Below are 27,036 nucleotides of genomic sequence, written 5' to 3'. Positions count from 1 at the left end.
AAACAAACGACATGAATGATGAATCCTAAAATCAATCGTGTGAATCGCACTGGGAGCCAATGAGGAGAAGCAAACACAGGGGAGATGAGGGCCCTCTTAATTAGGTTCCCTTCGACAGAGTGGTTGTGACTTTTGTTCTGATGCCTTTGTGAGCCTTATCTGAAAAATACTTACTTGAAATAGTTTACAATCGGCCGGAAACGACGTAATCTCTGTGAATATACTGTAAACAAGAACAATTTTCATGATTCACTCGGATTTATCGGTTCATATCGTATTAGGGGTTAATATTTTTGTTCTTGTACTTTCAAAATACCCCTTAAACCTCTGTCATATACATGATCTACACATTACAGGCTCCATATCAGAACAGAACTATATCGATAGGCCAGATAGAAGGTCAGAAGATAGATAGGCCAAATGGGAAAAAATACAGAAATACCTACATAAGCCTGTTAATTTTCTTTTCTAGGTAATCGAATGATCTCTCATTCTACCTACACGTTGGATCCACTCACAGAGAGGCTGTGAGTGACCTCCAGCAGCCCAGCCGATTTCATTGCATCCTGATTCTCTTCTCTGACATGTCAGTAGTGTTGGATGGGGGGAAGGGATGGAAGAGGAGGAGGAGGAGGGGAAGCGGGAGGGGGGCGGGGTGAGGAATGCTTGGTATGTGCGGACGATAATAACATGAAAGGGCGGCCAGTATTCACACAAAACTGATCGCACTACTAAAATCAAGCGCAAACGCGTTTTGTGTCCGATCAAACCTAAAGCGACCGACAGAAAGTCGTCGTTGTGCCGCTCTGTCGCCATAAACGAATGGAGAATGGGAGTTTTTGACGGGGCGGCCACGCAGTTGATTTGATGTGAACCACCCTGCAGTGGCGGAGATGGTTTGGTCTGTAGTAGGTGGGACTGTGGAAGCGGTGTAGGACGTCGTAGATCAATGAACCGGACCGCTAGGGTTGGTCCATCGCCTGCCTGGGTGTTTGCATCTGACTGTATAGATGTGTCAGTACCTATGTAGGCTGGAGAGGACGCGATACAGCCTCGCATTAGTGTTATAACCAGCCCGGTCAATATGCGGATGTTTTAAAACCCATAGGCGATTTTCTATTCCATTCGGATTGCTCACCGCTAGCGGCTGGTACCATTTTGGGATCCGATTAGGAAATAAACTATATCTGTAACCTCCAGGATGATCTTTGCGAATACAGGCAACCCGCTGAAGACAGCCAATCGTAAGCAGGTAGGCCGAAAAAGATACACATTTGGATTAGCTACTTTTCGCTCGACACTTGGCATTTTGAAACATCTCAAACAGGCTTTCGATACATTGTAACACTAACACAACATAGCAATAACTTCATGGCGAAAATGACATTGGAAAGCCCTTCTCGGCTGGGATATATAACGTCAGGCCTAACGATAATGTAGGCTAATAGGCTAGATATTTTTAACATTGGTAATCTAATATCAAACGAATACAACTCTCGATTGTGATTAGACTGGTTAAAGCTATAATAAACCCGATAGGCTAGAATAGATGAAGAGAGACGATCCCCGACCGTGTGTATGTGCTGCTGTGCTGACCCGTGTCTATCGGCTATATAACCTTGTTTTACCCCCAGTCATTCATCCTCGGTTCTTAATATGCATGTCGGCTGTGGTAGTCCATTTAGGTTAATGCATTCTGTCACCTAGTGGAGCTATCCAGAGGCTGCTCTCCTCAGTGTGCTGGCTGGGCTGGGACCAGTGCTGCATGCTGAATTTTGACCTCTCAGGTGGGGGGAAAAAACGTGAATTCAAGGTCCTGTCCACTTAGCATATTTGATCCGGACTAGTCCAAAACAAGACTAGTCCAAAACAAGATGGACATATTGAGTATTGAGTCCAGTAGGCCTACAGTGGTAGGAGGCCATTGTTGGTATAGCCATCCATTTCATATATATCTCTTATCTATCGATCTATCTATCTCTATATCTATATACGGTATATATGTGTATATACAGTCAATGGTATATGTGTGTGTGTGTGTGTGTGTGTGTGTGTGTGTGTGTGTGTGTGTGTGTGTGTGTGTGTGTGTGTGTGTGTGTATATATAGCCTATATATATATATATATATATATATATATATATATATATATATATATATATATATATATATATATACAGTATCACATTATATATATTATATACATAGGCTATATATATATACACACACACACACACACACACACACACACACACATATAGGCACACACATATATATATATATATATATATATATATACATATGTATTTACATAGGCTATATATATATATATATATATGTGTGTGATCGTGGTTTAGATCAGTTTAGAGCCTGCAGCCCACATAAAACCAAATATCCACCATTAGCATCAGAGCTAACTTGGACACCCTTCCCCACCCCTCCATGTATTTGGCAAGAAGAATGACCACTAGGAGACAGATTCAGCTTACTTTGCCACAAAGCACGCATCGATCTGAAACAAACCACAAATAATGGCTTGTTCTGCCTGCAAGGAAGCAGTCAATGAGGTTGTAGAGTAGGTGTGTTAGTAGGCTAATATATGCCTGCTATGGTGATGATGACGTCTCTTTGAAATGTGCCAGTGTAACTGCCCTCGGCTGTTCCACTAATGTAGCAGGCGTACAGGCCCGAGTCCTGATGTGAACCCTGTTGGACTGGAAAAAGTTCCCGTGGGTAAAAATGTATGGCAGCGACAGTGGGATGATTCTTGCTTTAAGCCATACAGGCCCACACAAATGTCTCTCTGCCTTATTAGCGATCAATTGAATCTGGGATAGGAAAGGAACTGGTATAAATATTTCGACATCATACGGTTGCGTAAGAAGAACGTTGTAGTGTTCTGGTTGGCTTTGCTTTTTGGAGGCATTTCTGGCTCTGGCACTTGATGTGTTCCTGACTTTGAGAAATGGATTGTCTTTCTGGTCGTGGGGGGACAGATGGTGCGATCGTGCCGTTCTGGTGTGTGCGGCGGAGAGCGGCTTCGCCATGGCTCTGAGCTATTTTAATGAATGAGTAAGGGGAAGGAAATGCTTTGCAGGGCAGTGCTGCTTGCGCGGTTTGGCTCCCGGAGTCAAATGTGCACAATGTGACCGTAGATTTCCTGATGAACTCTAAAACAGGAAGTATGACGTCGTCGACGCAGATTTCATTACATTGGTGATCCTTAATGGCTCACACACACACACACACACACACACACACACACACACACACACACACACACAAGCGTATGTGTTTAATAAACTCTGTGGTATTTCGGCTCATATACTGTAGGAGTCGGGGGATGATTTCTTTACAGCAGCCATGCAGCAGCTTGAGTGAAAACTAAAGTGCTGCTGCTGCTGAGAGTCTGATGTAGAACGAGCTAAGCTGTGTTGACTGTTGTGCGGCTCATCAATGTGCTGTGTGATCATCATCACCTTCAGAAGGGCACTCAGATAACAACATGAGTGAGGAGGACAATACAATGATTCCTGCATGTGGGGGCTATTGCCCTCATTAGTGCTGTAGAGAAGTGGCCATACGCTTAATTTATGCCAGCCATTTTTTTTTTATTTTTTTTTATGGCCCGTCCAGCAAAGGATAAAGGCCCTGTGTTATAACCAGTGACATGCAATCGTGCATTCCTTTATAACTGGGAACTGGTAATCTTACGACTTCATGAGCTGGGACGGTGACGTCACCAGAGAGCTGGTATTTCCCATTCCAAACTCGTAGGAGCCTCAGCAGCCCCGACCTCAAAAAATCCAAGATGGCTGCGCCGCGCAACAACAGTAGTTATAATCGTAGTAATGTTGTTTAGCACTTCTGTTTGGTTTGTGTCTCATTAAATCAGCTGTACACACAGCACTGCATACCATCTATCTGTGTGGACATGAGGCTGCGGTGTTTGTATGCGCGAAATGCCAGGTTATCAACTGTTATTGCTAACAATGGCTAGCCTGGCTAGCGACTGGATCTGACCAATGAACAGTGAACTTCCCAGCTCAAGTTTTCTGCAAATGGAACGCTAACAAAACGGATGTGATGTCATTTAGCCTCCACATCCCCAGTTATTTTGCGATAAAGGAATGCGCCACAAGGCCCCGTTTAAACCTGGGATTTAACCGGCCCAGTTGTGAGCTTTGGCGCTCTGATCTTAGTAAAGTACAGGTCTGAACGCACCCAATGCGCCGCATTGAGATCCGATTGCCTCAGGCCACCTTCGGAGGACTAGACTACTAGAGCAGTGGTTCTCACATTTTTTCACATGCAGGACCCCTAAACTGACAAAGATTAATCCACGGACCCCCATTTGATAGGATTTTGTCGCACGGTCCCCCATATGATAATAAGATTGATGTTTTATTACAGAACGTGTATAAAACCCATGACCAAAATAGTCATTGTGTTACTTATGAATGGAATTATAGCAGAAATAAATTACCCCCCCTTTTGGCTGGGGACCCCCTGGGACCCCCTCAAAGACCCCTGGGGGTCCCCGGACCCCCATTTGAGAACCACTGGACTAGACGACTAGAGGATAAGACTACTCTTGCATTTTTAGTTCACCCAAGAATAGGCCAGTTTGTACATTGTCACTTAACTTCTATTGCTTGACCTCAGGGAGTAATGATCATTATTACCTAAACTAGAGGGGTGTTGGTAATTTTAGATAAGCACATGGCTCTGACATCCTTATCACAAGGATGTCAGTGAAGAGATGGACATTCACTTTTATGGCATCGACATCTTTAGCAAAACCAGCAATAAGACTTATTTTCGCTTGATTTATTTGTACATTCATTGAGTCACCTGATCTCTGTGACTCCTGCCTCCATTTGGCTCTGTGAAACAGATCAGTGCGTCATGTATTCAGAAGTGACAGGACGGATGGCTGTCTATAGAAGACTTGTTAAATGACTATATTCAGTTTGCAAATTATTCGGCTAAAGCTAATATTTAATTACAATGAATCAAACAACATTACTACGTAATATGCCCTGCATATACATGTACCCTTAATATACCTTATACTGTATACCCTGCACTACACAACTGGACCTAATACAGCACGTACAATAAACAATGGTGAAAATTGAATGTGTGTGTGTGTGTGTGTGCGCGCGCGCGTGTGTGTGTGTGCTTATCTGTTTTGAATCACACACATCAGATATTCTTGTGATCATTATAGACCAAAAAAAACAAAAAATCTCAGTCCGATTATCTGGCGTCCCTCCCGACGTCCTCCCTCCTGATGTCCTCCGCTAACAGTGTGTTTCCTGTGTGCAGTCCTACCCCATGACTCCGTCCAGCCCCAGCAGCAGCAGCAACAGCAGCAGCACAGGCTGGGAGCAGCTGAGCAAAACCAACCTGTACATCCGCGGCCTGCCGCCCGCCACCACGGACCTGGACCTGGTCAAGCTCTGTCAGCAGTGAGTACACACACGGAAACACAAAACGAGCCCTGCCCATGTGCGTACACACTGACTAGGGTTAGACTAGTCTCACGTCAGCCACGGAGGGCCTGACTCACAAAGTCAGCATTTCCGGGTTTTGCCAGAGGGGGAATACCCTGGCTCCAACAATATCAGGGCGAAAGTCCGGCTGTCTGCGTGCATTGGTGCATCATTCAACATTTACCGCCCACGAGTTGCGTCACGCAAATAAGGAGGTGCGTGGTTGGTCATTTCATATGCCTGTCACGTATTTTGTTTTGGTCTTAGGGGCGGTCCTTAACCACTTTTCAAGAGTCGTGCACCAGACATAGAGACAGTCCGCATGTCTGGGAACGCCCACAAAATGTTAAACGGCTGGCGCGCAAGTGGGGTAAAACCGCCGATATATCTCATGGGCTGACTCACCAAAAGACGGTGCTGCGGCTCTAAACTACAGGTTTGGGGGTTCTAGAGCAGAACACAAGACGTCTGCTCAGATGTGCGTTCACTGCGGTGGTTAAATCCCCGATCGTGTCTGCCTGGGCTGGGCTGTCAGCTAAATTCTAACTTTGCTGAATGGATAGAACGGGGGTTTTTACCCCACCCTGACCACGCCCCCAGCCAGGCTGAGCCAGCTAACCCTGCGTCTATGACGAGACGTGGCCTCAACCTATAGCTATCTATCTCCGGCTGGCTACTGCAAGACTAGGGTCAGACTGCTTTGCCGATATATATATGGCCAATACTGGACTTTTATCAAATACAAGATTCAGGCCGATCAATGTCATCCTCCTCCAATATGAAGAAGGTGCCTCCCTGACCACAGCTACAGTAAATAAATACAGTCAAACGTGCAATAAAATATTATTTGTGTTATTTAATTGTTCAGTAATGTCTTCTTCTTCTTCCTTTTCTTCTTCTTCTTCTTCTTCTCCTCCCTCTTCTTCTTTAATAAAGACTCCATCCATGTAGTGACATCATCTCCTTGCTTGTATTCCCTGTTGAAACAGGATGCTAGGGCGGGACATAGCGCAGGACTTAACCAATGAGAGTCCAATGAGTCAGGGACAGAATATTTGATAGTAAGGAGGAGGGGCCGGTTTGTTAAAAAACATCTATGTTGTTTTATTGGCTGGAAAAAAAATGTACGCCTAACTGGTGCGACATGAGGTCACCATTAAAGATACCTGTTTTCCAAGGCATAACTGAACGAGAATGGCTTCTATGGCTACCCACACGTCTCCCTTTACAGACAAGCCCACTTTATGCTAATCCCATGCATTCTTCTGTTGTTGCAAAATGTTATTTTCGCCTATTCTATTTAAATATTTCCCCATACCGGGGCCCCTAAACAATCTTGCAATTGCATACATTGGGTATGACTGGAAAGCTGAGACTCTTGTGGATTCAATTAGCCCCAATCGTATTCATGTGTGATGATGTCAGTCCTCGTAGTAGCCATTTCATTGTATTTTAAACTGGACCCTCACTGTATAAAATGACCTATTGTGACCTCTAGGAAAATCACAGCCTCATGAAACTGTACAACCACAAACTATAGACCTAGGGCGTTCAGGGGATGTATGGCATGGGGATAGCCATCATATTTTCCTGCATAAATGTTCTAAGCCCTTATATACTAACATTCAACATTTGAATAGACGTCTAATCAAAACACAATGTTTATTACAGATTTATGACTAGAAAACCCATGACACACAGTTCTGAGCTGCAGCTCAAATTAACCTTCAGGTTAATTCAGATGATTTGTACCACTTCTATGTGGCATAATACTGTGGACCTGCTATTTTACACTAAATCCGCCAGTCCCCCCTAAAAAAGACAAAAAACTGTCTGGTAGGGAGGGATAGAGTAGAAGAGGTTAGAGGGACAGCTCACCCTAAAATCCAAAATACATATTTTTCCGAGATATCGGCCACAGAGATGTCTGCCTTCTCTCCAATACAATGGAACTGGTTGGCACTCGGCTTGTAGTGCTCGAAGCGTAGCGTTGTAGTGCCATTTTCTTTTGCAGTTTCATGTAGGAACTATTTTCTTTTGCAGTTTCATGTAGGAACTATTTTCTTTTGCGCTCTCATGTAGGAACTAGCTAGCCTAGGTAAACCCAGCCACCACGTGACCTGCTCTCTCAGTTCCCAGTCACTATAGTATATATAGTGTATAATAGTGACTGAGAACAGGTCTGAGAGCAGGTCACGTGGGGGATGGGTTTACCCAGGCTAGGAACTAGCTAGCAGCTAGCGGCTGTAGTTCGGTCAAAAGAGAATAGTTCCTCCATGAAACTGCTCATAACAAGGTCTGTGGAGGTCAGATAAGGTCAGGTAAACGCATGATCATGTATGACATTTTGACCGAACTACAGCCGCTAGCTGCTAGCTAGTTCCTACATGAGACTGCAAAAGAAAATAGTTCCTACATGAAACTGCTCACAACAAAGTCTGTGGATTATCTTGAGTAACCGGGGTCATGATTTCTGGAAAGAGACATTGCTGTTGAGTTTATCAAATGTATTTCTTTGGCACTTTGAGCACCACACGCCGAGTGCCATCCGGTTCCATTGTATTGGAGAGAAGGCAGACATCTCTGTGGCCGATATCTCCAAAACTCAGGCAACCAACACAAAACGATACAGATGGATAAATAGCACTACAGGTGAGAGGGAATATATATATTTTGTATTTTAGGGTGAGCTGTTCCTTTAAAGGAATTGTTCTCAACGATATTGTATTGTTTTCTTCATAGCCTATTTATATGTTGAATAAATTGATGGTACGGCGGGGATAATGACCGTGTGCAAACTAAGCGATGTCGTGCGAAAGCAGTGAACCAAGCGTTACACTATTGTGCTACTCGAAAATAAATTTGCAAGTTTGGCAGGTCTGGATGTGCCCCTTTTGAACATTGAGCACCACCTGCCCCTCTAGGTCTCTGCACTGTCCCAGGGATTAGCGGCATCAATTCTTCAATTAAAGGAAGGAATGTATTCCAGAGTTTCCTACCATGTACTGTAGGTGGGGGTAGGTCACCTTGCCTAACCCCCAAAATAATTTAATTAATCTGGTTTTCAATGGAGTTTCTCCCATGACGGTGCTCTAAATGCTATTTCTGAGGCTTTTCCGCCATGACAAGAGTTAAATTAGGGGGGAGATCTGATTACTTGGAATTTGCGGAATAAAAATGTTCAAATTTAAAGAATAATATTCCTTAAATGTTATATACAAAATTATATTTTTAGTTTAGTTTAGTTTAGTTTATTTGACATATCCGTTTAAAATACATGCAAGTCAGGCATTAAAAAAACAACAATGTCAAGGATAACACAAAAAGTCATGGACTTGTTTCCGTTGTGGTCCTTAACCCTATATAATATATAATAATATAAAGAATATAATATAAAAATATACAAAAATATCAGTATCTGCTTTCAAAACTCCATATCAGTCAACCTTACTCCACGCTCGCACATATGAATCATTGTCATATCAATTGTACCAACCACAAAACCCCACACGCAGACACACGCATGAAAAAAGCCATAGTCCAATTGTGCTATTTGAAACGGATTGTAAAATTGATCATTTATGTTGAACACTATTGAATTATGTTGAACACTAATTAGGCTGCAGTCTTATTAGTGTTGCTGGATGATGCCACGATTAGCAGGGATTTCGTCTCCTCTTCTTTTCCCCTCAGCATATGGGGAGAGGCATTCAGCCATGTAACCAGCAGCAGCAGCTGTTTGTGTCGTGTTTGCTTGTGTTTTGTTCCTGTTCCCAATGGTGTTTGCCAGCACAAAGCAGAAATGAAAGAGCTTTTCATAGCAACAAGCTTTGAATGGTGATGTAAGCTAGGCATTTAGCTTGTATGGTGTGTGCGTGTGTGTGTGTGTGTGTGTGTGTGTGTGTGTGTGTGTGTGTGTGTGTGTGTGTGTGTGTGTGTGTGTGTGTGTGTGTGTGTGTGTGTGTGTGTGTGTGTGTGTGTGTGTGTGTGTGTGTGTGTGTGTGTGTGTGTGTGTGTGTGTGTGTGTGTACTCAGATACCAGTTCTGCAATATGGTCCTTGTTGTACCACAGTTCAACTTGTGTGTATAAAGTCAGCGATAAAACACTGGCTGAAGCATTGAAATCGGACACAAAGTGTATAGAAAATATGAAGGGAAATGTAGTTCACGCCTTTTCTATTTGTAGTCATGATAAGGCAAGGGAGTCTCTCCACAAATGTGTGTACCCCACAGTGGAAGGGGATATACAGAGAGAATAGGTGGCTGACACATAAAACTACATTGTGATGTGACCAGTATTATATACGGTATTATATATATATATATATTATACATAATATATACATTACGAATAGTGCAGGCCCGTGAGGTGATATTTGGTAGGGACGCACCAATATGAAAATTTTGGCCAATACGATAACCAATAATATTGCTTTCATGGCCGATAATGGATATTTACCGATGTCCATATAACAAGTTTCTCTGATAACCACATTTTGTACATATTGAAAAAATTCCCCAAATCAATCTTTCTTTATTTTCCAAAACATTTGGAAAAGCCCATAAATCGGAGATTTTCCGCATTGTTTCCTCTCAATATGAGAATTTGGGCCGATATACCGGTAATCAATATTAACATTGTTGTTATTTTGCACATAGGATCGATACTGATATATTAAAAAAATCACTAACATCGGGCGATAGCGATATCATTGCCGTTTCATAGCTTCAGTTTTCAACATACAAAGACAGATTTCCATGACAGTAATCTAACATGTTTCATGTACGTTGATGTGTGCCCAGGTATGGCAAGATCCAGTCAGCAAAGGCGATCCTGGACAAGACAACCAACAAATGTAAAGGTCAGTCAGTATGGTCGTCAGGGCCGTAGCCAGGGTTCCGAAATAGGGGAGGTCCAGCAAGGGGAGGCGGATTTGGCGGCGCCCGTTAGGGCGCCGCCAAATTTTTTTTTAGTTTTTTTTCCCCCCTTTTTAAGCCATATTTAGAGTAATATATCATTTTAAATCAACATTAGGATTATACTGTTGTGATGTCATTATTCAGCGTTTGAAGCTCAATTTGGGCCGTTTGAAGCCCAATTTGGGCCGTTTGAAGCCAGATTTGGGCCGTTTGAAGCCCTATTTGGGTCGTTTAAAGCCAGATTTGGGCCGTTTGAAGCCTGATTTGGGCCGTTTGAAGCCCAATTTGGGCCAAGTCCAATTTTACAATGAGATGCACCCACTTTAAACCTGAATAAAGTAATAAAACCACTAGTAAACCAGTAGGCGGCGCCTGGCCTGCTGTTCAGTGAGTGGCCTGGCCTGGCCTGCAAAAAAAAAAAAAAAAAATTTTTTTTTTTTTTTTTTTTTTTTTGGCAGGCTGAAATATTAGGGGAGGTCCGGACCTCCCCGTCCTCATAGCTAGCTACGGCCCTGATGGTCGTTCACTCATTCGCTCACCCTTTTGACATTGCCCGCCATTGATAGCGGCAGGATAAAATGTTAGGTAGACGATCTGATTTAGCGATGCTGTTTGTTGAATGCTGTTCTATCGACTACAGGTTATGGATTTGTGGACTTTGACAGCCCGGCAGCGGCTCTGAAGGCGGTGCACGCTCTCAAAACCAGCGGCATACAAGCCCAGATGGCCAAGGTGAGTGTGTGTGTGTGTGTGTGTGTGTGTGTGTGTGTGTGTGTGAGTGTGTGTGTGTGTGCGTCCGGATGCGTCCATGCGTCTGTGTGTGAGTTAGAGAGAGAGAGAGAGAGAGAGACATTGGACCGGTCACATGGCCTCAGCTGACTGGCTGTGCTTCCCGTGACCCCATTTGCATTCAGTGTAGAAACCAGATGTCAGGTCTCTCTTTGCCAAGGAACCTGTCATTCAACATTACACATAGGACCACCAACCCCCCGCCTCCCACACTACCCATCATGCATCATGCTTGTGTGTAGGGCCGTTGGACCATATGGACCAAAAATCATATCTCTGTATTTTTAGGCTGGGTGGCGATACACGGTGCATATCTCGTTATTTTCTACAAAGTGGGCTAAATGTTTCATTGTAAGTCAGAGGTCACAAGCACTTTTATTCAAACAAGACTGATCAAAATAAAAATGCAAAGACGGGGTTTCCTTCCCTGATTGGTGCTTTCACAAAATATTGACACAATGAGATTTTTGAGAAATAATTGTCAGTAATGTGGATATAAATAATGGAACAGCTGGTGAGTTCAGAAAATTACATCATTTACTGTAATGCAGCCTTTAAAAACCAGGAAAAGACACTTATCCAATATCAATATTACAATAATATACAAAATCTAAGACGATATCTAGTCTCATATCACAATATCGATACCATACCATGATATTGATACGCCAGAGCTAGCTGTATGTATCATGCTAATTGATGTTAGCATATCTGTGCTGCAGCAAATATGATCATGGGCTTTTGAGGTGGTATCTTATTTTTAATGAAGTATAGTGCTCTGAGTTGTCATTTTCCCCCTGATCTTTTGTCGACGGTACAAAGTGTTGTGTCCCCGCCCATCCTCCCGGTGCTAATAGGAAATTCTCTGGATGGTCGCATTTCTTTCAGTCCCTTTTCCTGTGTTCCTGCGCTAACAGTACATTTGTGGGCGAGAGAGAGAGTTCACTGAGGCAGGGTTGTGCTCTCTGGAGGCTTGTGTGTTTGGACTGAGCGCAGCAGAAGCACAGTTTGTGTCTTGCCGTATCTAGGCTACGTTAGCTTCCTGCTGTTTCTAGGGAGGGCCTTCGAGGAGCTGATCTGCTGTGCGTAGTAGAGATGAAGTGTGTGTGTGTGTGTGTGTGTGTCTGTGTGTGTGTGTCTGTGCAAAAGAGATGATCAAAGATGTTTGTTAATACATTACCTCCTTCTGACCCATATCTCTAGTTGGCCTGACTCCCGCCATAAATCACATCAGATTAACTAGCATCATAGTAAATCAAAATGGCATGTCTTTTGTGTTTACCATGCGTCCTGTGTGCCAATGGAGGATTTAGCATAGCATTGAAGCAGAGGGCACACCGTGAATGTCTGATTTTTCAAAGTATGAAACGAACCCCACAAAGTCCTGCTGGCACCACGCGGAAAGCAATGCTATTTGGAATGGAGAACATCCAAACGGCTTTCATCTGTTAAACAATAGAAGACAATATTGTCTGCTTTCCGAGAAATTGCTCTTGCGTCATAAGTGGATCCGTTCCAGGGTTATTACATTAACATTCACTGACGCTGATGTCACATGCAACACATACTGTAGTACACATGGCATTCATTAAAGTCCCTCTCAGGGAAGTCATATTCCTAAACATACCTCATTTTGTCCGACTTTTCAAATAGAATTTGGTTCTTATCATCATTTTAGAATTGTGTGTCACGACGATGTCCCCAAAATGATCATAATTCATGGCAATATGATTCCACTGAAAGACGATAAACAATTAGTATTGATTTGAGTGATCTCCGTTTTGCATCATCTCCATCCTCCACCACCGTGATGTGAGCAGCAGCAGGAGCAGGACCCCACCAACCTGTACATCTCCAACCTGCCCGTGTGCGTGGACGAGAAGGAGCTGGAGAACCTGCTGCAGCCCTTCGGCCAGGTGGTCTCCACGCGCGTCCTCAGAGACTACAGCGGCAACAGCAGAGGAGTCGGCTTCGCCAGGTCAGTTTCACGCAGAGTTACAGTTTAACGTTACCGTTGTTTTGCTAAATTCATGGATGCCTATGGGATCGCCATTATTTTTCTTCGATCCCATATACAACGACAATTAAGAAAGAAAAGATAGCTTGATATTTGACATTCAGACAAAAAAAAGTCTGTATGAAGGCATTTATTTGTTTCTGACTCTGGGAGAGTGGAGACAAACAGCCAAATCCCCCCAAAATTACTGTATCTCTGAACCATCTCTTTAACCAAATCACACACATTTAGGCTATTCTATGTGATCTCCTTTTGATGACTGATGTAATACTGTAACAATTAATACACTGTAGCAATTCATGTAATATTTTTCACTCCCATTCGCTGAGCCTCCCTTGAAACTGTTTGGAGACCCCCCCTGGGGAGGTCCGCCTCCCACTTTGAAAACCTCTGATTGGTACGATCATGTGCATAGTCACCCTCCCCAAAGGCCCATTCCGAGCCAGGAAAAACCCAGAGTTTTGCAAACAAAATAACTTGTATTGCTCAAGTGATCAAATCACCCGCGAGGCAAGACAAGTCTCCGATTCAAATACGTCATCGGCGGAGACTTGTCGTGATTGATTCACTCGCACCGCCATGAAAGCGGCTTCCGTCAGACGGACGTAACCCTTTACGCGCCCTTCCAAGCAATGTTACTGCTTTCATTCACAACACAGCCATACCGTCATTTTCAAACACTAATGAGGGTTTCCAACTTCCAATCATGGAAGTTGGAAACCCTCATTATTAGTGAGTTGCTTGCACCTGTGTTTACCCTGCCTTTTCGACACAAAATGGCCCCCGTGAAAAGGGTCTATTGTCTGACTGCATTGTCAGTTAACATACTGTGCTCAAGTATGCTTGGGGAACCATTGAGTAGCTAATAGCTAAGATAGCTTCACTCCATTGTGTGTCATTCCTAACCATACTGCTCTCCTGTTCTAAAATCACTGTAAACCTACAGCGTCTTGTAGCGTCTTGCTTAATCCTGCGAGTGGCGATATTTCGTCAGGAAGCCTAGCTGGTGGAAAGTGGCTACTTTTGTGTCTCTCTGCGCGTTTGATGATGTAGCCATGGGCCTGATGTTGCATCTTCTCTCCCCCCCCCCCGCTAGGATGGACACCACGGAGCAGTGTAACGCAGTGATCTCCCACTTCAACGGGAAATTCATCAAGACAGCTTCTGGAGCTCTAGGTAGGAACGCATTTCTTCTGTCTCTGTGATGATGAAGGCTGGTGGAGGTGGTGATGACAACCAGCATTACTACTGTGTCAGTAACAATGACTGTCTGTCCCCGCTCTACGTCCCCACAGCTCCCTCTGAGCCCCTGCTGTGTAAGTTTGCAGACGGCCAGAGGAAGAAGCACACTCACGGCGCGTTCCTCCCCAACGGACGGACATGGAACAGAGAAGGGGATCTGAGACTAGTATGTATCTGCCCTATCGTCTTACCTCGTCTATTGTAACCTATCTCTCTCGCCGGTCTCTCTCTGTGTACTTGATACTGTGATGAGAACCCAAAAGCGAATACACTGAGAAAAGTCAAACGCTGAATTCGTTCTCACACAAACTGATTGTAACTGACAAGCTGATAGATTTTTTTGTTTTTTTTCTGATTTTCTCCCCAATTGTACTTGAACGACCCCCTCCCCCCCCCCCCCTTCCTGCTGCCCCGGTCGCTGCCCCACCCTCTCTGCCGATCTGGTTGAGAGCCGTGGACTAGCGACATGCTTCCTCCGACACATGCGCCGTTGCCAGCCGCTTCTTTTCACCTGACAGCGGGGAGCTTCTACGGTAGGATGTAGCTCGTGGGGAGGATCACGCTATTCCCACCAGTTACCCCCCCCCCCCCCTCCCACCCCTCAGACACCAGCCAATCGTGCCCGAATGGACGCCCGACCAAGCCGGAGGTAACACGGGGGTGCGAACCTGCGACCCTCGTGTTGCTAGGCAGGGAATACCTGCCTACTTTGTTCTGGATTGTGTGGATTCGATGGCCATGACTCAGCAGTAATTTAATAGTACCAAGATAATATGTCATTCCATAATGATCTATTTTCTCACCTCAGGGCGCGATGACTCTGACCTATGACCCCTCCTCAGTAGCTATGCAGAACGGGTAAGTCTCACACAGATTAATATGGCAGATCAACACATTGTTATACTTCTTTCTCGCAAAATGTTGAGCTTTTATTTTGAAATTCCTCCGTGTCGGTTAGGTTCTATGCTTCTCCTTATGCGGTGACTAATCGGATGATGACTACGCAGCCGGCCATGTCTCCCTACATGTCCCCGCTCTCTGCCTACCAGGTAATGTGATCCGGCCATGTGTCCCTACATGTCCCCGCTCTCTGCCTACCAGGTAATGTGCTCCGGCCATGTGTACCTACATGTCCCTGGTCTCTGCCTACCAGGTAATGTGCTCCGGCCATGTCTCCCTACATGTCCCCGCTCTCTGCCTACCAGGTAATATGCTCCGGCCATGTGTACCTACTGTACATGTCCCTGGTCTCTGCCTACCAGGTAATGTGATCCGGCCATGTGTCCCTACATGTCCCTGGTCTCTGCCTACCAGGTAATGTGCTCCGGCCATGTCTCCCTACATGTCCCTGGTCTCTGCCTACCAGGTAATGTGCTCCGGCCATGTGTCCCTACATGTCCCTGGTCTCTGCCTACCAGGTAATGTGCTCCGGCCATGTGTCCCTACATGTCCCTGGTCTCTACCTACCAGGTAATGTGATACGGCCATGTCTCCCTACATGTCCCCGGTCTCTACCTACCAGGTAATGTGATACGGCCATGTCTCCCTACATGTCCCTGGTCTCTACCTACCAGGTAATGTGATACGGCCATGTCTCCCTACATGTCCCCGGTCTCTACCTACCAGGTAATGTGATACGGCCATGTCTCCCTACATGTCCCTGGTCTCTACCTACCAGGTAATGTGATACGGCCATGTCTCCCTACATGTCCCTGGTCTCTACCTACCAGGTAATGTGATACGGCCATGTCTCCCTACATGTCCCCGGTCTCTACCTACCAGGTAATGTGATACGGCCATGTCTCCCTACATGTCCCCGGTCTCTACCTACCAGGTAATGTGATACGGCCATGTCTCCCTACATGTCCCCGGTCTCTGCCTACCAGGTAATGTGATCCGGCCATGTGTCCCTACATGTCCCTGGTCTCTGCCTACCAGGTAATGTGCTCCGGCCATGTGTCCCTACATGTCCCCGGTCTCTGCCTACCAGGTAATGTGCTCCGGCCATGTGTCCCTACATGTCCCTGGTCTCTGCCTACCAGGTAATGTGCTCCGGCCATGTGTACCTACTGTACATGTCCCTGGTCTCTGCCTACCAGGTAATGTGCTCCGGCCATGTGTCCCTACATGTCCCCGGTCTCTGCCTACCAGGTAATGTGATCCGGCCATGTGTCCCTACATGTCCCTGGTCTCTGCCTACCAGGTAATGTGCTCCGGCCATTTCTCCCTACATGCCCCTGGTCTCTGCCTACCAGGTAATGTGATCCGGCCATGTGTCCCTACATGCCCCTGGTCTCTGCCTACCAGGTAATGTGCTCCGGCCATTTCTCCCTACATGCCCCTGGTCTCTGCCTACCAGGTAATGTGATACGGCCATGTCTCCCTACATGTCCCTGGTCTCTGCCTACCAGGTAATGTGATACGGCCATGTCTCCCTACATGCCCCTGTTCTCTGCCTACCAGGTAATGTGATCCGGCCATGTCTCCCTACATGTCCCTGGTCTCTGCCTACCAGGTAATGTGCTCCGGCCATTTCTCCCTACATGTCCCTGGTCTCTGCCTACCAGCTAATGTGATCCGGCCATGTCTCCCTACATGTCCCCGGTCTCTGCCTACCAGGTAATGTGATCCGGCCATGTCTCCCTACATGTCCCTGGTCTCTACCTACCAGGTAATGTGTTCCGGCCATGTGTCCCTACATGCCCCCGGTCTCTACCTACCAGGTAATGTGCTCCGGCCATGTGTCCCTACATGTCCCTGGTCTCTGCCTACCAGGTAATATGCTCCAGCCATTTCTCCCTACATGTCCCTGGTCTCTACCTACCAGGTAATGTGCTCCGGCCATGTCTCCCTACATGTCCCCGGTCACTGCCTACCAGGTAATATGCTACGGCCATGTGTCCCTACATGTCCCTGGTCTCTACCTACCAGGTAATATGCTCCGGCCATGTGTCCCTACATGTCCCCGGTCTCTGCCTACCAGGTAATGTGATCCGGCCATGTCTCCCTACATGCCCCCGGTCTCTGCCTACCAGGTAATGTGCTCCGGCCATGTCTCCCTACATGTCCCCGGTCTCTGCCTACCAGGTAATGTGATCCGGCCATATCTCCCTACATGTCCCCGGTCTCTGCCTACCAGGTAATGTGATCCGGCCATGTCTCCCTACATGTCCCTGGTCTCTGCCTACCAGGTAATATGCTCCGGCCATGTGTCCCTACATGTCCCCGGTCTCTGCCTACCAGGTAATATGCTCCGGCCATGTGTCCCTACATGTCCCTGGTCTCTGCCTACCAGGTAATATGCTCCGGCCATGTGTCCCTACATGTCCCCGGTCTCTGCCTACCAGGTAATGTGCAGCCGGCCATGTCTCCCTACATGTCCCTGGTCTCTGCCTACCAGGTAATGTGCAGCCGGCCATGTGTCCCTACATGTCCCCGGTCTCTGCCTACCAGGTAATGTGCAGCCGGCCATGTCTCCCTACATGTCCCTGGTCTCTGTCTACCAGGTAATGTGCAGCCGGCCATGTGTCCCTACATGTCCCTGGTCTCTGCCTACCAGGTAATGTGCAGCCGGCCATGTGTCCCTACATGTCCCCGGTCTCTGCCTACCAGGTAATATGCTCCGGCCATGTCTCCCTACATGTCCCTGGTCTCTGCCTACCAGGTAATGTGCAGCCGGCCATGTGTCCCTACATGTCCCTGGTCTCTGCCTACCAGGTAATGTGCAGCCGGCCATGTGTCCCTACATGTCCCCGCTCTCTGCCTACCAGGTAATGTGCAGCCGGCCATGTGTCCCTACATGTCCCTGGTCTCTGCCTACCAGGTAATGTGCAGCCGGCCATGTGTCCCTACATGTCCCCGGTCTCTGCCTACCAGGTAATATGCTCCGGCCATGTGTCCCTACATGTCCCTGGTCTCTGCCTACCAGTTAATGTGCAGCCGGCCATGTGTCCCTACATGTCCCTGGTCTCTGCCTACCAGGTAATGTGCAGCCGGCCATGTGTCCCTACATGTCCCCGGTCTCTGCCTACCAGGTAATATGCTCCGGCCATGTCTCCCTACATGTCCCTGGTCTCTGCCTACCAGGTAATGTGCAGCCGGCCATGTCTCCCTACATGTCCCTGGTCTCTGCCTACCAGGTAATATGCTCCGGCCATGTCTCCCTACATGTCCCTGGTCTCTGCCTACCAGGTAATGTGCAGCCGGCCATGTGTCCCTACATGTCCCCGGTCTCTGCCTACCAGGTAATGTGCTCCGGCCATGTGTCCCTACATGTCCCCGGTCTCTGCCTACCAGGTAATGTGGAAGATCCCTCCAGTAACAAGTTGGTTTACACAATCAGGGGGACTCCATTGGCCTGCAACTGTACTTATGTACACTAGCCACACTGTTTACACTGTGCTTATGTAAACTTGTCCGAGAGCTGGAATTGGGGTTAAATCATGCCATCCCTCCCTCTCTCCCTCTCTCTCTCTCTCTCTCCCTCTCTCTCTCTGTCTCTCTCCCCCTCTCTCTCTCTCTCTCTCTCTCCCTCTCTCTCTCTGTCTCTCTCCCCCTCTCTCTCTCTCTCTCTCTCTCTCCCTCTCTCTCTCTCTCTCTCTCTCTCTCTCTCTGTTATCTTTTCGGTGGTATGTGTGTGGGTGTATTTGTGCTCATGTGTGGGTGTGTGTTTGTGTGTGCGGTGTGCGTGTTAGCGTAGATGCAAGAGTAGGTGGTTTTATTTGGCTGAGTCAAACCCTGCACCAGGCAACTTTGCACTTTGGCGAGCCCGCGAGTGTCAGCAAGCAAGACGACGTTGTTTGAATTGTCTGAAAAGTTAAAAGGACTTAATTAGCTCGACGTTAACGCGCGGTCCTCGGGCCTACGTTTCGTGGGCCCGTAGGGGAGGAGATGGTGTGGAGAGAATCTCTGTTCACAGCGGGCTCTGCCGTCATTTGTGAGTCGGGCTTTCTCTCTCTGCTGTTGAGGAAATGCTTCTGTATTCTTCAGTTTCGATCCCTCACTTCCTGTGGAGATTTCCCCTCTGATTTCCCCTCTAGCAGTGACAAAACCCCACCACTGCTGACAAATCGGCTGAATCTGTGCTTCTCGATTAACGTGGTACGGGACGTCACGGCGGCGCTAATTTGTCATTTTGACACCAGTGTTTTTCTTTACCAAAAATCAAATAAAATTGCCTATTGTAGTTTGAAGTTTCTCTCCGTAGTTTTTAAGTGAGACGTTCCATTAAAAACAAGTCACTCATCCTGCTTTTCTCTGCCCGTCTCTCTCTCTGTCTTTTTTGTCCCTTCTCTGTCTCCGTCTCTGTCCTTCCCTTCAGGTACATCAGAGTCATTCTTGGCTGACACATCCACCATATATCATGCAACACCCGGTAAGACAACAACAGCCCTGCCTTTTAAGCCCCCCCCCCCCCTCCTCCTCTGCGCGCCCCGGTCTGTGTAAGGGAAATGGGCGTGTCCCGCTGCTGCTGCTGCTGCTGCTGCTAACAGCTACAGCTGAAAGCTCCGGGGACGCGTAGCAAAGCTAAGCAGAGAGTGAGACTTTCACTGTAATCCTGCCCGTTCTGCTGACAGTGTTCAACCAGCCACTTCCCAAAACGTCCCACTACGTAGGGAGAAGACGGGGCCAAGTTCTAGGAAATTGCCAGTCGTGCGTGCGTGCGTGCGTGTGTGTGTGTGTGTGTGTGTGTGTGTGTGTGTGTGAGTGAGATAGAGAGAGAGAGAGAGAATGTTTTCTGTGCATGTGTGCCATCAGACTGTAGCAATGGAACAACCAAAATGACACACAGCCACTGGCCTCCGCCCCTCCCCTCCCCTCCCCTCCCCTCCCCTCCCCTCCCCTCCCTGCCCCTCCCCTCCCCACCCCTCCCTGCCCCTCCCCTCCCCTCCCCTCTCTGGATCCAACAGGAAATGCCTGCAGCACAGACAGTCTTATGACTCTTGGGCTGTTTGACTCTTCCAACAGATGGTTTCCAGTAGAACAAGTGTCTGTGTCTGTGCTGATTTCACCCCTCCCCCACTTTTGGACTAGGAAATGGTATATTCCCAAAGGGCATCTTGTTCTAAAGGAATAGACCATTTGAAAACAGAACCAGCTCACACTAGCTTCGTGCTTTTTTTCGTCTCCCGTTGGAAACTATAGAAGCAGAGAATAATTGACCTCAGACTAATATATTATCGCACAAAGTTTGTGTTAAAAAAGCAGAATTACATTTTGTCAAAGTTCTCAATGAACAAAGTATAATCTCCATTTTCTCTAGCTGAACCTACATACTTACATTTGAAACGTATCTACCTGCTACTCTTCTTTCAGGCTATTATGCGTTATTTGTGTATATGCCAGAATGTGTGGATTCAAACTGTAATTCACTTTGTACAGTGTGGTCTCAATATGATAGAAGCTAAGCTGCCTTTAATTGCAGGCTGCTGTGATGTCTCCCTCTGTGGATCCCTCCATGTCACTGCACCCCACAGCCATGATTGCTCAGCAGATGGGCCATCTGTCATTGGGAAACAGTGGAGCGGTGAGGAGGATTCTGGGATATTATCCTAGAGATCACCAGACACACATAGAGATTGCTCAAACACACAAGGACCCCAACGCAATTTAATTAATATGATGCAAAATGTCATGATATACACAGTGAATTCAATATTGTATTGTGTCGACCTATGTATTCATATAAGCTATTATAATAAGTTAATTATACCTAGTGCAAAATGAATGTATAACAAAGTAGTCTTTCACTTCAGCAATAATGAACATGCAATAGTTTTTGATTTGAAATGTAATTATTTTTTCCCCAATTTTCCAGTATCTTGCTGCCAACCCTGCTGTGCAAGGAGCTTATATGCCACAGTACTCACACATGCAGGCAGCTGCTGTAAGTATATCGAGCGCTCGAGAAGGTCCACCACATTCAACTTGTAACTGCATAAATTATACATTTTGCATGCAAATGATACATTTTATAGACATCATATGATATGATACATCATGGCCTATCATGTTTCTTTTCATCTGGGTAATTGATTTTCATTGCTTTAGAAAATGGCATGTCGTGACAGTCCAACACTTCCAGAGGCGTTGAGTTTATTTGTGAACTGTTCTCCTCCTGTGAAACTATCAATTAGCATAAGTGCAAACAGTGAAGACCGTCATTATCAGCCTCTAAATGAGATGATGTCTCGCTCTTCTCAGGAAAATGGCACACAGCAGCAAGTGGATTCGTCCAACAACTCGTCTCCTTACAGTCAACACAGCAAGTAATCCTAGGTATGCTGCACCTTCTCAATCCATCGTGACTTCAGTGTCAGCAGGTTGCATATTTCAGCATCGACATCATTGCCACACATGTATTAATTCAGAATCAGGAACACTATCTTCACCAAGTGCAAAAAAGGTTGAGGACAATTATTTCATGATAGCACTAATACCTTTTATTTGTAATGGACTTTTCTTACAACTTTTTATTTTCGTCTTTTTCCATTTTGTAGTTAAATAATGACAGACTTTTCATTATGAGTCAGTTTTAACGTGCTATAGAGTCAATAACACTGAGTGCGTAAAGACTGCTCAAATAAACCCAACAACAAAGACCCTTTAAACACACAAAGGAGAGGCCTTGTTAAAATGGAACGTTTATAGACAAACGCATAAAAACAAAGAAGTAAAATCAGCACAGTTAAGGAAAGGCTCTGTTAAAAAGGATGGATTTTAATACGTTTATTGAGAGGACCATTGAGAGCAAGCTCTCTTTTTCAAGGACGCCCTGATTACAACAATTACAAAATTGCAGTACATATAAAACTTTGAAAATCACATGAAAATCACAGATGCAGACAAATAAGAGGGCTATGTAAAGCAGGTGCATTCCCTATGTAATGCATCCTCGAGTAGTGCCCTGAACGTCTCTATGGAGACCAGTCGGTCCAGTTCCATCTATTATTCTTATTCTTATTATTCTAATATATCTATTTATTATTATGCAATTTATGTGTTACAGATATTAGGATTCTAATGTTGCAGGTTTAGCCTGTAGTCTTGCTATGACACTTAGCTTTTGCTGTTCCTGTGTTTTTATTCTTTTTCAGTCTAGATTACCCCTCTGTGAGCCAGAGGACGTGGGGCAGTTTCTGATGACGTCACAGTGATAACTAGTCATCGCCTTCTCTGATTGGACCAGACATAATGAACTTTTTGCACAGCCCCGACTTTTGTGGTGGAAAATGAGGACAGTGTAAATGGACTCAAGCAGTTGGCTAATCACGGGAAGAAGGAACGGGGAAAAAAAAAAAAAAAAAAAAAAAAGATTTATTTTGATAAGAAACAAACAAAACATGTACTTCTTTTTCTCTTTTCCAAGGATTCTCAAACTAACGCCAGAGGAACCCCCAAGTGTGACGTGATATTCAAAATGCATGAGATTGAGATATTTTTCCCCCCCAAGGTTTCTATGATTTTATAGTTAGTTTATTTGTGATATATGAAAAAAAAACCTTGCTTGCACTGAAGTTTCAAGTTTCAAAATTGCTTCGTTTTGGTTTTGAAAGTTGTCATGAAAGTCGCTTAGCATAATCAATTAATTTCCAACTGCACTGACAACTGATACAGACAACCATTTCATTAGGAAAATTAATGAATTTTATTATTGGAAACGGTGCCTTCTTTATGTCACATCCAACATTCTCCTACCTTTTTCATTGAACGTTATCTTGACAAGGTATCATTATATTTTCATCAATCGATCACAATGTGTGTGTGTGAAATCGTGAAGATATCGATGGAGTGTTGTGCTATCTAGTCTCCTGGTAGCAATAAAGACAATGAGAGTCCAACTGCAATACCGAGAAAGTGAGAACCCGACACGCTCAGAGCAAGGTAATTCCATGTTTTTCTCTTTTCGTTGCTTTTATTTTTTACTTCAAGACATGGCAGTATAACGCAAGAGCCGTACTTTTATGAAATTACACGTTTTACACAGGATGAGCATCTTTTAGGAGGTTTTTGCTCTAGAGGTCAAGTGTGACCGGTGATCTACCTCATGGTTCTGTGTCTGCTGGTGCTCCAGGGGTTTGCAGGTACAGCCCTTTTCACCAGAGTGGACGAAGAGCAGAACAAAGCCATGCTCAGGAGCAGGCTAAAATAGGACTTTTACGTCTCCCACATGCAATATTTTCTCTTCTTGCTCCTCAAAGAAACATTTTGTGCTTTTGCCTCATTCTTTATTTGTCTTTGCTTCCTGTTCATCGTGTTACTTTTTCTTTCTTTAATTTTTTTAAACATGTTTTGAGTGTTGTTCTGTTGTGATGCTCCATTTTTAGTGATCCCAAAGTAAGAAAACTAACTAGCTTCTCCTTAGAATAAAGTTTGTTTACAAGGTGCTTGGAAAAAAACGAATGAGGAAAAAATTTATGGATTTACTTAGTGCATTCTCCTGCCTATGGTATCCTGGGCAGATCTTAGGTGAGACACACCACAGGCCCTTACATCGTCTGTTTTCTTTGTAAATTTTACAAAAAAGCCACCAACTTAGGTTACACTGCTGCAGTTACAAAATAAGGCTGGGATTGATCCAAATCACAATTGTTTGGTTTCTTCGATAACGCTGCAGCTTAAAATACACGACAATATTACTTTTTGATAAGTCGAAAATCTACTCTCACTCAATTCTCGCCCACTTGTATAATAAATGCGAGGAAAGGAAGTTTATTTATGAAGTAGTTTGAGAACAGTGATATTTCATTAGAAACGCATCAATGGGAATTTGACAGACGTTCAAATATTACTTTGTGGATGTGTGTATTGATTGACTTTAACAGGGACCGTTTCTGACAGCATGTCGTTCAAAGGGAGGGTGACTGAAAAATAAATTGTAAATTATATAGATTTATGGCCAAGAGAGGGGGAAAAAAATACTTTTTTTTATGTTTGCTTTTTTGTTTTTGTTTTACATGTCTGGATGATGTAAGAAATCGACACTATTATGGGACCTCACAGTCACAAGGAAAAAAAGTGTGAATGCTGTAAGGTCAAAAGGTCGCAGTGCATTCCCAAACCGATAATAGCAATAAATATTCACTTTGGGGGAAGTACACACTATAGCCAGGCTTTTACTGCATGTGCTTCCCCGTTGTGTCCATTTATTGCTGATGAAAAAAAAATGTAAAAATGAAGTTTTTGTGTGTACATGTTACCCTCATTGTTTTCCCTGTCACTTTCATCTAAATCTTTTATCGATCTCTCCCTTGCTCTTTTCTTTGAACACATTGGAATAAACAGTGCTGAGACAACACTTGGACCTGTGGACCTGTCAACTTTAACCAAGAAAGACTTTATGCCAACAGATAAGTCTCTTCGTCTGTTGCTATGACTGATGCATATTTTCACTGCATTTAGTCCAGGAAGTTCCGCGATTGAAGAATGCAATAGTGACAGTGTAAGTGATAGTGACACCATGGCAAAACACAGGAAGTTATGTGAATGAACTCTGGTCCAAGCAAAATGGGAGGAAGTTAAACATTGCTCATTTGCATAATACTGATTTTGTAATGATCCAAAAAAGCAGGTTGAAAATAGGCAAAGTGACCCTTTGTGCTCTTAAAGGAATAGTTTGCCCAAAAATCTCAATTCTATCATCTCCTCACCCCCATGCCAGTTGAAACACAGGTGAAGTTTGTCCATATAACATAGGGACGTTCTATAAAGACCTACACGGTATATTAACACACGTCATTTTAGTGTAAATCTGAACTGATTTATTTGGCACGAGGGTGAGGAGATGAGAGATTTTGCATTTTTGGGTGAACTATTCCTTTACCAATACTAGGCGTCACTATTATGGCTGGGACTTTCTGGCCGGCCACACCACCAGGCATGCGGTTGTGCGCGCACACTGCAAAATGTTGCACAGGCAATATGTAACATTCCAAGCCTGAAGTCTAGTCTCTAAATGTGTCTAGTGTGGACAGCAGAGGGCGCTGTGACTCAAAATTGTCCAGTATACCGTATTTTCAGATTATTATAGTCCCCCACCCCCCCTGTTTTCTCCCCAATTCAATTGTACTCGGCCGATTCCCCCCTGCTGTCCCGGTCGTTGCTCCACCCCCTCTGCCGATCTGGAGAGAGTTGTCGACTAGCACATGCTTCCTCCGATACATGGGCAGTCGCCAGCCGCTTCTTTTCACCTGACAGCGAGGAGTTTCACCAGCAGCACGTAGCCCGTGGGATGATCACGCTATTCCCCCCCCGGTTCCCATCCCCCTCGAACAGACGCCCCCGACCAACCAGAGGAGGCACTATAGTGACCCGGACACATACCCCACCGGGGCGGCTTCCCACCCCGCAGACACGGCCGATTGTCCAGACACCCACACTACACCAAGTATAGTATTTTCAATCAGAATGTTTCAATATCCTTGTGCACGATCTCCGATCGTATTATGCGTGGCGTGCAATGTATGACATGAGATCTGACGAGTGATGAAGACAGAAAGTGCAACACGATCGTTGTAACCTATAGCCCTCTCTGGCACTATTTCCAGCACACACACACAGCCTTTGTAGTTTCTAGTCTTCCACCGGATCTTCCTTCTTAAGCTCAGAGACTTAGCGCAGCTGATCCCGGAGACATAAAGGCACCACGGCCCCTATTTCCTTACCAGCCAAAGGGATCAAAACGGACCGGGGGTGCAAGATTATCCATCACACCCCACTGTTACTCACCCACCATCCCCACCTCCAGGAATACACTCCCATACATGCTCTGCAGTGCACAGTGCACACACAGAGATGTCAATCAAATGCCTGTTGTGGGGGCATCAACCCTATGAACATAAGGTCTCTCTCTCTCTCTCTCTCTCTCTCTCTCTCTCTCTCTCTCTCTCTCTCCCCCCCCCCCCCCCCCCCCCCCTCTCCACTCTTTCTTCCTCGGTCTCCGTCTCTTCTAATTCTCCACAGCTGAGGGGACACAATGGCACGATCCCTGGAGAGAGTCCAAGGTCATATTAGGGCCACAGACTTATAGGAGGCCTGCTTCAATATCCAATATCCAATGTCGTTCATTTATGACGCTGCAGCAGCACATGTTGTCGCTTCATGCTTCAATGTAATTTCTGCTAATAAGATTTTTAAAAATCAGAATACTGTGTGACAGAGTCCGGCTCTCAAAATAGGATCAAGCTCGTGTCTAGTCAATCCAAACCTGCCACAACAACACAGAACGCCTTTGCACAGAAATATCAAACAAGAAGTCACAAAATGAATGGGAGCAGCTCACCTGCTATCAGGCCGGGGCGTTGACAGCTATAGACGGTCTCTTTCGTGGACAGCTCAGTCGGTGGTGTGGAGGCCAGATACAGACAGCCTCTGCTCATAAGACGCTCCTTAAAACAAAAGTCACACACACACACACTAACACCCGCACGTGAGAATGGAGGGAAAACTACTAGCGAACAGGGGCTCCAGAGAATCCATGGCTCGGCTTCAATCACTGGCAGAGAGGGCCTCGCGCACCTGAAACACCCATCATAAGCCACTCCCACTTCCTGTTTGACCCTCTGATGCAAAGA

At 45.5% G+C, this 27,036-nt stretch overlaps 1 protein-coding gene across 1 annotated transcript; it reads left to right on the top strand.

The window, feature by feature from the left end:
* Window positions 1-935: 935 nt before the first annotated feature.
* On the top strand, window positions 936-24,755 carry LOC310799527 (RNA-binding motif, single-stranded-interacting protein 1-like). The gene is made up of 14 exons (XM_083662123.1): window positions 936-1,252; window positions 5,330-5,472; window positions 10,300-10,358; window positions 11,057-11,148; window positions 13,026-13,183; window positions 14,319-14,398; window positions 14,518-14,630; window positions 15,273-15,322; window positions 15,423-15,513; window positions 19,785-19,838; window positions 20,889-20,990; window positions 21,282-21,350; window positions 21,668-21,742; window positions 22,561-24,755. The coding sequence occupies exons 1-13, from the start codon at window positions 1,202-1,204 to the stop codon at window positions 21,734-21,736; spliced, it is 1,131 nt and encodes a 376-aa protein (XP_083518249.1). The 5' UTR covers window positions 936-1,201; the 3' UTR covers window positions 21,737-21,742; window positions 22,561-24,755.
* The last annotated feature ends 2,281 nt before the right edge of the window (window positions 24,756-27,036 follow it).

This window comes from Poromitra crassiceps (genome assembly GCF_964638095.1).
Source record: "Poromitra crassiceps genome assembly, chromosome: 28".
NCBI classification, from domain to species: Eukaryota; Metazoa; Chordata; class Actinopteri; order Beryciformes; family Melamphaidae; genus Poromitra; species Poromitra crassiceps.
Note: the sequence above shows the minus strand (reverse complement) of the source record. Positions and strands in the feature narration are given on the sequence as shown.